We start from the raw sequence: 10645 nt of genomic DNA, 5'->3' as shown, positions 1-10645 counted from the left end.
TCCTCCTCCTCCTCCTCCTCCTCCTCTTCTCCTCTTCTTCTCCTCCTCCTCCTTCTCCTCTTCCTCCTCCTCTCCCTCTGCATTCTCTCTCCACCTTCCTCCACCTTCCCTTTTATCTGCCCAATCCTCAGGTCTCCTTTATTTTACAAATTAAGGTGGGAAGCAGGTTTACTGGAAATCACCTGAGTGCTGAGTCATTCCTTGTTTGCATCCACTCACAAGAGAACTGAATTAATGTCAAATATAATTAGCCCCAGGGCTATCCACAATACCCACTGATCTCAAAATTTTTGATCCTAGGAAATTCTTAGCAGTCTATTTTTTTCTGGTTCTTGTTAACTTCTGGCTGCTTTGCTGTTCACATGTGTCATAGAGCTGCCAGCTTCTCCTTCGTGCTTTACTCCAAATTCCTGTCCAGAACTAAGCTAAGTTCATTGTCCTTGAAACCTGCTTTTATCCTGGACATCACTTGTGTACCCCTATACCTAAGCTAGGGTTAGGCCTAGCTTTACCTAGAATGATAATCATACTTTGCAGTTGCTGAAGAGTTGGAAATCCCTGGTCTTCCTAACTTACTACTCCTAGCAGAACTTGCACTCCAAGTCCCATTTCAAGCTTTAGGTGTAGATACTCATCTAGAGCTTCTGTGCTAAAGATGGGGAGCTTAGACACAGAAGAAGGTCTAGCCCAGTGCCTCTGTAACATGAAGTTATGCAACAATAGTAACTCCTACCAGTAACCTTTACTCCAGACTGAAAGCTTGGGAGAAAGGAACCTCTCTGCTCAGCCTGAGGAGAATGCTCAAGGCAAAATGTAGGAGCCATAGAACGGAGCTGTGAGCTGTAGTGTAGGGGAAAGCAGCCAACAACAGTGACTGTTTTTACCAAAATTTAGTAGATTCTCGTGAATGAAGATTTTCTGTTTCTATATGCCTTTAGGACATAGCACTTTTAAAGTGCTAGGTTTTTTAAAAATAATTGTTTTCACCAGTTAAATTGGGTTTTACTTTACTTTTTTGAGGCCATCCGATTCATACTCTATAATTCTGGAAATCCTCCTTCTTCAGCAAGTGACAGAAACTTGCTGAAGCTTCGTTGCTGACATGGAAATCTGTAGTCATGACTTAACTTCAAAATACTTTAAAAATCTGGCTACCAGACACCAGCTTGAAATCCTAGTTTATATCTGTTTGTTGTTAGCTATGAACCTTGTTGTTGTTGTTGTTGTTGTTGTTGTTGTTGTTGTTGTTCTTCTTCTTCTTCTTCTTCTTCTTGTTTTTCTAATGCTGTTGTTGCTGCTACTTCAATAATTTGACAACAATAACAACAACAACAAAAACTTTACATCTGGTCCAATTCTGAAATGAGGAAATATGTATGAATCCTTCCTTTTTGTTTTTTTGGTCCTAAAGTTTGCCTATATTCACCAAAGACAAATGGACTAGTCAGCTTGGGTTGCCAGACTTCTTGTAAGTTTGCTATTATAAACACTTTTTAATTTAGAAAGAACTAAAAGTTGATTGTCCAAGAATTTGGGAACTAACCCATGCAGTTCTGTGTGTTTCTTCTGTTGTTGGATGCAGTTTGGGGAAATACACTCTTTACTGATGGTTACTTAGTTCTAAAACAGTTGCTTTAGCCCTGAGATTCAGCCACACTGCACAGTGGTAACTCCTTAGTGATTTGTCCTTCTCGTTTATCTATCCCGCCCATACTCAGACCTTTACCTAATTCAGTATTGCTTTAGGTGCTCTTTAATTCTCCCATCAGCAGTAGCCATGCAATTTTGTCATTTTTATGACTTTTTTATTTCTATTGCAATTATGTGTCTCCTTTTGTAGATTGTAGCATCTGAGGCTTTTTCATATTCTTACTCCTATAGACTCTGTACATAAAATTTAATGAGCAAACAAAAATGAATGGTATAATTTTTTTGTTTTGTAGCCGAGAGACACACAAGATTGCAGTATTTTACGTTGCAGAAGGACAAGAAGATAAATACTCCATTCTCACCAATACAGGAGGAAGCCAAGCATATGAAGATTTTGTAGCTGGCCTTGGTTGGGAGGTATTGTTATACCAGTCATTGTTTTATATTTAGCCCTCAATCACAATATCAATCTGTAAATATCAGAAACCAATCAATCCCTCATATAAAATATTGGAATACTTATATAAAACAATGTATATCTGCCCGTATAATTTAAAGTAATTTAAAGTTACTTATCCTAGTAGTCTAAATACTCTATATTGCACTGCTGAGCTATACTGTTTAAGAACCAGTCACAAGAAGGACTGGGAAGATGGATCTGCTAGTTCATTGCTTACCTTGTGAGCCTGAAGACCTGAGTTTGGATCCCTAACATCCGTGTAAGAGCCAGGCACAGTGGCAGAAACTCCCCAGCACTGGGGGAGTAGAGACAAACAAATTCTGAGTGCTTACTGACTATCTGCTTGCCAACTCCACAAACTCTAGATTCAACAAGTGATTTTGATTTTGATGAGTATATATTTAATGTAGCATAGTTGAAATAATATCCTTGGTAGCCATTTAAAGTTACAATGATTTTTTTTCTTATAGTTGACAGTTATTGCACAGAATTTGTACTGAGGGTATCTGGTAAAGTTGTTGAAGACCATTGCACTAGACTATAAACTTACAGAGGGCTGGCACTTCTTACCTACTTACGTGTTTAATGCCCGCGTTTTCCAGTGTCTAACATAAGCTTTTCCCACCTGGTATGTATTCCGTGGGTTACTAGCTAGGTTACCTTGTGTGAACTGTGCAAACTTTCTTGGCCTCTATGTTTATTTATCACAGATACTATACTTCGTTATGCAGCAAAGATGACAAAACTTTCAGTTACAAGCATGTATTTAAAAATGCCTTGAAAATATTTTTAAAACAAAACATGGATTTTTCTGTATAGAAGAACCATAGAGACAGTTTACTAAAAGTAAGGGCTACATGAAAAGAAGAGCAAGTTGGAAGGACCCATATATACCTTCTAATTTCAAATTTTACTACTAAACAATACTAATCGACCTACATAGATCAGTGGAATACAATAGAGTACAGAAATAAGCCCACAAGTCTATAGTTAACTGAATTTTGGCCTATACCATACACTACAGAAGGGAGAATCTTTTCAACAAATATTGCTGACATAACCAAATAGCCATATGCCTGCCAGAGAAGAAGGAAGATGAAGGAGGTGGAAGGAGGAAGAGGAAGAAGAGGAGGAGAAGGAAGAAAGAAGAAGAGGAAGAGTAGGAGGAGGAGCAAGAAGAGGAGAAATAGGAGGAGTGAGAGGAAGAGGAAGGAGAGGAGAGTAGCAGTCAGGGCCTGGAGAGATGATTCAGAGGTTGAGAGTTCCCAGCACCCATGCTGAGAGTCTCACAACTGCCTGTAACTCAAGTTCCAGAGTATCCAACAATCCTCTTCTACTTTGATATACACATACCATCCCCCACCCCCAGAGAGACACACACACACACTCACTCTCTCTCTCTCTCTCTCTCCCCCCTCTCCTTCCCTCCCTCCCTCCCTTCCTCCCTCTCCCTCTCCCTCCCTCTCTCCCCACCTCTGACAACACAGGCATACACACATAATCAAAAGTAATTTTTAAATGAAATCAGACTATATTGTATAAAAAACTTAACTCCAAATGACTCAAAACCTTAAAATTATAAAACACTTAGATAATATAGGTGCAGATATTAATGACCTTGGATTTGGCAAAGATTTTTTATAGATTTGGCACAAAAAGCATGAGCAAGAAGGAAAATAGTACTCATCAAAATTAACCCTGTTGTGCTTTAATGTTCTTTTTCTTTTCTTTTTTCTTTTCTTTTTCCTTTTCTTTCCTTTTCTTTTCTTTTCTTTCTTTTCTTTTCTTTTCTTTTTTTGAGACAGGGTTTCTCTGTGTAGCCCTGGCTGTCCTGGAACTCACTTTGTAGACCAACCAGGCTAGCCTCGAACTCAGAAATCTACCTGCCTCTGCCTCTGCCTCCCGAGTGCTGGGATTAAAGGCTTACACCACCACGCCCAGCCTGTTATACTTTAAAGAACACCATCAGCAAAGTAAAAAGCTCCACAGATCGGGGAGAATACTTGCAAATCATATATTTGAGAAGAAATTTGTACTTAGAATATTTGAAGAACTTATACAAAGTAAAAAGTAGAATACGATTCATTTTTTTAAAGCCTACTTTAAAGCATGTGTAGACATACATGGAATTTCACAAAATTTCTCTAGATGAACAGTCTACATACTGAGAGAGAGAGAGTGAGTGAGTGAGTGTGTGTTTCTCTAGGCAGTCAGTGGCTATTGATAAAAGAAAAAAAAGAAACGGTTTTGGTTTTGGTTTTGGTTTTTTTCAAGAACATAACCACAATCTTAAGTGGTCCCATTCCTAAACACATGCAAACAAGGACAACACCAATTGGACTCAGTATAACAAAAATAAACACAGAAGAAGCAGGGATGGATTTGAGAGGACATTATTGAGGGGATATGAAGAATTGGAGGGGGAGGGAGGTAAAAATCATACGGATACCACTGTATGAAATAATGGAAATGTACTCATGCGTGAAATCCTTCAAATAAAAAAAATGGCCGCAGGACCATAATATATTAGCCTAAAGATAGGCAAATGCCTAGTGGACACATGAAAAGACTCTTGACATCATTAGCATCAGGGAACTAAAGAAAACCGCAGTGAGTATCTCTTCACACCCAGCAAGGTTTTTTTTAAAAAAAAAAAAAGTCAGATGGTGAATTTGGCTAGGATTTAGAGGAATCTGAATGCTCATATTCTCCTAGAGGAGACAAAGTTTGGACAGTTAAACATCGAGAGAGATATTATATATCCAAGTTTGGATTACTACTGCTATGATGAAACACGGTGACCAACGCAACTTGGGAAAGAAAGAGTTTATTTGGTTTACACTGCCATGTCACTGTTCATCAATGAAGAAAATCAGGACAGAAACTCAAACAGGGCATGAACATGGAGGCACGAGCTGATGCAGAGGCCATGGCCGGGGATAGGGGATATGTTCCTTACTGGTTTGCTCTGCCTGCTTTCTTATAGAACCAAGGACTATCAGTCCAAGGATGGCACCACCCAAAATGGGCTGAGCTCTCCCCCATTAATCACTAATTAAGAAAATACCCTGCAGCCAGATCTTATGGTGGCATTTTCTCAATTAAAGTTTCTTCCTTTCAGATTACTTTAGCTGGTGTTGGGTTGACATAAAACTAGACACCATGTAACAAAATAGTTCTGCTGTACGATTGCCAAGGAGAAATAAAAACTTAAGTTCTTATAAAATCTTACACAGCTGTGTTCATTGCTGCATAATAACAAAAGGCAAAACAACCCATATGTATGTCCATATGTGAACGAATGGATAAATAAGTGTAATATGGCCATACAAGCAAATATTAGCCATAAAAAATACTGTAGTGCTTAATTTTGTTTGTCAACCTGAGGGAATTAGAATCACCATGGGGAAAAAAAATCCCCGGCCATTTGGAACCTTTTCAATTAGATTAATTGAGGTGGAAAACTCCACCCTAAATTTGGGTGGTGTCATTCTAAGGGTTGGGGATCTCAGACTGAGTAAGAAGAGAAAACAACTGAGTGCAGCATTCATTGCTGTCTGCAGAAGATTGCAGTCTTCCTGACTGCAGATGCAGATGTGCCTCAACCGAGGAAGCCAGTAACCTAAAACTATATAGGTAAACAACAGTTCTTATAAACCCAAAGAACCAGGAGACGAGCCCCTAAAAAACTGCATCTCTCTGTCAGAGGTCAAATAGGAAACCTAGCCTTTCATCAGCACTCCCAAGGCAGCAGTGCGAAGCTCTCCACACTGAGGTAATATCAGACAGTGTGAGAGAAGGCCAAGAAAGCCAATGCTTTTCAGCTCTTACTAGAACAACACCTTAGCTTCTGTGCATCGGATAGGTCCAGGGAATCTTCTCGTCCCACAACCCTGAGACTAATGTATATTGTGTATTGTATCATGGCCTAAAATGTTTCCAGATCTTCATACAGATCAATTGATATTTTTTTTTAAATGTACTTAAGTGCAGTTAAATTTTGTGATTTTTTTTTTCCCCACATTTTTTATTCTAGGCTGTAATGGGTACTTGACTAGGAAGCTGCAGAGCCGTGAAGTGGACCTGGCCTAGCTGCCTTGAGAGGCATGCATCATAGGTTTCTCAGGTTAGAGTCCATGGCTCGTGGGACACAGTATGCCTTCACTTCCCTAGAAACCTAGGCACTCCCCCAGGCAGTGAAGGGTTGAGGCTGCAGTGTATTCTCTGTGTGTTTCCTTAGAAGTCAAGGGACCGTGGAAGCTTCACAAGACAATTGGTCTCAAACATTAGTTTTGTGTGCCCTGCATAATTTGCAAGCATCATTGTATCCTGGCAACTGCAATTGTATTGATCCTGGCAATTGCCAATATATTGTTCCTGATAAGGGTATAAAAAGTCTGATTGCTTTCAGTAAGAATTGCCACAGCCTCGGTCTTGCTATGGCCCCTCTCTGCCTGCAGCCTGGTTAGTTCTGCAGTGGGCCATATCAGGTGACCTTGGCCTGGTGAGTAAGTGCAGGTGCTTGCAGGAAGACAGTTTTGTGAATAAATACGAAGTATCTACTTGATTGTTCTGTGAGTTGATGTTGTTTTAACTTTACCCCAAGTCCTTTCAGATTTGATTTTTTTCCTCTGACCTTAGTGTCCCAAGCCTTTATAGTTTACTGTTAATACCTAGTTACCTAACACAAGGTTCACAGCAAACAGTAGTTGATTTCTTTCTTAATTAATTAGCTCCTACTAATTAGAGACCCTTAAATACTATTTTAAAAACATATTGGGGTGAGCAAATCACCCTAATAAAGTTATCTCTTTATAATACCCAATAAAATGTAAATAGTTTTCTCTCAGGCCATGGATAGTGGCACATGCCTCTGATCCCAGCACGTGGGAAGTGGAGACAGGAGATCAGGGATTAGAGTCCACCCTAGGCTAGGTGAGACCCAGTATCAAACAAAATGAAACAGTTGTCATGCTCTATTACTTAGAAAATATTAATAGCAAGACATAAAAGTTTATACCTGTTTAGTAAAAGCTTATATTTTTTTGTGAATCCTTTCAATTTAAAGTTGGTAGAATCTGTGCGTGTGGGTTCCATAGATACAGAGAGCCAGCTGTAATGCTAGATTTAATATTGGCTGATAGTATATAAAAGACTCACTCCTTTTCTCCGCTTTATTGAAAATTTATTTTGTTTTCACATAATATACTCTGCTTATGGTTTCCCTTCTCTCGACTTCTTTCCCACATCCCCGCCCATTCGGATCACCCCTTTCCATCTTTCACTAAAAAACTGGTGTCTAGAGGATAATAACACAATGAAATACAATAAAACAAAACTATCACCTCAGAATAAGACTAAACAGAAGGAAAAGAGCCTAAGAGAGGGCACAAGAAACAGAACAGACCTACTCATTCACACACTCAGGAATACCATAAAAATACAAAACTAGAAGCTATAATATATATATGCAAAGGACCTGTAGGGTAAAACAGGAATATAATATAATATAAATGCAATAACATTTTTAATTTTTTTTTAAATGGAAAAAATGAAAATGTCCTGATGTGACATCCTGAGGCAAGGAATGACCACAGATGTCTTTGAGTTTGTTTTCCCGTAGCCATCTACTTCTGGGCATGCAATCTATCCTTAAGAGTAGCTTGTTTCCCAGTGAGACTTTTCTTGGAGAAAACTACATTTTAATTTGTAAGTGGTTATCAATTGGAGATTGATTCTGAGTTAGGGATGGGGGTACGTGTCCATTTCTTTTAGCTCTAGGACCCCATCTAGTTCAGGCCCTGTGCATGCTGCCTCGGTCTCTGTGAGTTGATATGTGGGTCAGTCTTACTGATTTAGAAGACCTTGTTTTCTTGGTGTCCACTGGCTCTTACACTCTTTCTCCCTTCTCTTCTGTGGGGTTCACTGAGGCTTGAGGGGAGAGATGTGATGGAGACAACCTACTTAGGTCTGAGTGTTCGGATGTCTCTCACTCTCTGCACGTAGTCCGACAGTGGATCTCTATTTGTTCCCATGTGCTGCAGGAGGAAGCTTCTCTAATGGTACCTGAGCAAGGCACTGATCTTAGAATATAACAGAATGAAAACTTTACTCCTCATGGTTTTCTAAAGTGAATCTTGTTCTCTTTCAACAGTGTTTCTAAGGTGGTGGTGTTGATGATGGTGGTGATGATGTTTATGTAGTTCTTCACTGATTGTAGGTAAACCTTACAAACCATTGTGGCTTCATGGGAGGACTTCAGAAGAACAGAAGCACTGGACTGACCACTCCGTATTTTGCTACCTCGACAGTAGAAGTAATATTTCATGTATCTACAAGAATGCCTTCTGACTCTGATGACTCTCTGACCAAAAAAGTAAGTGCTGAGGGGAAAAATGTTTAATTAAAGCCTATTAGTTAAGGAAATCAGTGTGTAAAATACTAGCATCCAGTTGGTGGAGCCCTGCTGGTAGGTGAAGAGTTTGTTGCTTTAACCAATGCCATCTTCAAAACCAGGATTGTTGTGTAGTAAGTTGGGTTTTTCTTTAATAAACAACAATGATACGATATTGTAGGTTACAGTCTCACTATTGAACCAACCCTTTTTAACATTAAATTCCTAGATTTGTTAACCTATAAACCTGCTATTTTGTATCTTTAGGCCTTTCTCCCTGACTTCATCAACTGAATTATTATTTTTGGTATAGTTTGTTGTTGTTGTTGTTGTTCATTTGTTACATGTCACTTGTTTTCTGTTTGTTTATTTGTAGGCATAGTTTTGCTGTGCAGCTCAAACTGTCCCTGAATTCATGTTCCTATTGCCCCGTCTCTTGAGTAGTGGGATTATAGGTGTATATCAAAACAAACCTGGCTTTTATTATAGTTTATGTATTGGATTTTTTAAAAGTCTGCATATAAGTGAATTCGTGTTTTCACTGTTTGGATTGTTTTACTTAGTATAATTTCCTTCCGGTTCTTCCATGTTGTAGCAAAGGTTAGAACTTTCGTTTTTAAAACTAATCAATATTTCATCACATACACATATATCACATTTCCTTTATCCATTGTCATGAATGGATATTGTCCTGGTTTCATTTCTGTTGTGATAAGACTTAGGGAAGAGTCTATTTTAGTTCACAATTCCAAGTTACAGTCCATCATTGTGGGAAGGCAAGGCAGGAACTTCAAATATTATCCACAATAAAGAACAGAGATCAGTGAATACACACTTGCTCACCCACTGGCTAGTTTCTGCTTAGCTTAATTTCTCCAGACTTAGACAAGGGTTCTTCATTCTTAGGGAATGAAGCCTCCCAAAGTAGGCTAGACCTTCCCACATGAATTTATTTAATTAAGAAAAATTTCACACAGACATGCCCACAGGTCAACCCAATGCAGAAAATCCTTTACTGAGACTCTTTTCCCAGATAATTATAGATTGTGTCAAGTTGATAATTAAAACTAGCTATCACAGATTATAGAATGTTTCCATTTACTAGTTATGAATATTCCTTTATGATATCTTAGCCTAGTTCACTTTGTCACATACCGTACAGTCATTTGAAAAGAAAGCATCTATTGAGGAATTGGCTAGATCAGATTACCCTGTGAACATGTCCTTGGAAGAGACAGTCCTTATTATTAACTGATTCAGGAGGGCCCAGCCCAGTCTGGGCAGCACTCTCCTAGGCAGGTGGTTTTGGGGTGACTGCCTCATTTTTACCCACGGCAGGCCATAGATACTAATCAGCTCTCGCCTTCTGTCTTGGAACTAGCAGTCAGTCAATAGTCTAGACTGCAAGTAAATCATAAGACCCCCATTTCAGAAGAGCTCTCACCCCGTGCCCATGGGAAAGGAATGTGTCACACAGAGAACAAGAAGAATCAGCAGACAAGCTTCAGGTTTTGCTGAGTTCCCCCCACTTCACCCATTAACATTAGTCTTATTCTTAGTCCAGTGACATTTCTGCAGTGCTTTATGGCTGTTCCATGATGTCTCCATATGAACCCAAAGGACTATGTTCAGAGAGTGTCTGATTAGCCAGACACACAGGGGTTCCCAGAGAATGGCAGTGCCAGAAACAGCATGGAAGCTCCACACCCCTTCTTCATCTCTTACCCCGTACATTTGTAGTGTCTAATCTCGATGGTCAGCTTCATTTGATTTAGAGAGGCATTTAACTATGGAAGGAAGACTTGACCCCTCCCCAGATGTGGATCATTCTCTAAGCTGCAGTTTCTGACTGGAAAAAAAAAACAAAACAAAACAGGAAGCCAATTAAGTGCTGGTGTTTCTTTCTCTCTGCTTTCTGATCAGCGCTGAGGATCAAATCTCTCCCACCACTGTTTCTTTCCTGTTGTAATAGACTGTATTTTTCTGAACTAGAAACCAAATGGAACCTTCCCATAAGCTGCTCTCTCTCAAGTATTTGGTCAAATGAAAGTAACTAGTACAGCAGTGGTTCTCTACCTTCCTAATGCTGCTACCCTTTCATACAGTTCCTCATGTGGTGACACCCAAACATACAATTATTA

At 39.3% G+C, this 10645-nt stretch overlaps 1 protein-coding gene across 11 annotated transcripts in view; it reads left to right on the top strand.

The window, feature by feature from the left end:
* The window catches only part of Ralgapa1 (Ral GTPase activating protein catalytic alpha subunit 1), a 206949-nt gene that overhangs the window by 150861 nt on the left and 45443 nt on the right, over positions 1 to 10645 (top strand). For all 11 annotated transcript variants that reach the window (XM_029484805.1, XM_029484808.1, XM_029484810.1 and 8 more), the window contains 2 exons: positions 1944 to 2067; positions 8331 to 8486. In XM_029484805.1, the coding sequence (XP_029340665.1) occupies positions 1944 to 2067; positions 8331 to 8486 (280 nt within the window). The remainder of the gene's footprint in view (positions 1 to 1943; positions 2068 to 8330; positions 8487 to 10645) is intronic.

This window comes from Mus caroli, chromosome 12 (genome assembly GCF_900094665.2).
Source record: "Mus caroli chromosome 12, CAROLI_EIJ_v1.1, whole genome shotgun sequence".
Classification (NCBI taxonomy): Eukaryota; Metazoa; Chordata; class Mammalia; order Rodentia; family Muridae; genus Mus; species Mus caroli.
This window is presented reverse-complemented; position numbering and strand designations above follow the sequence as displayed.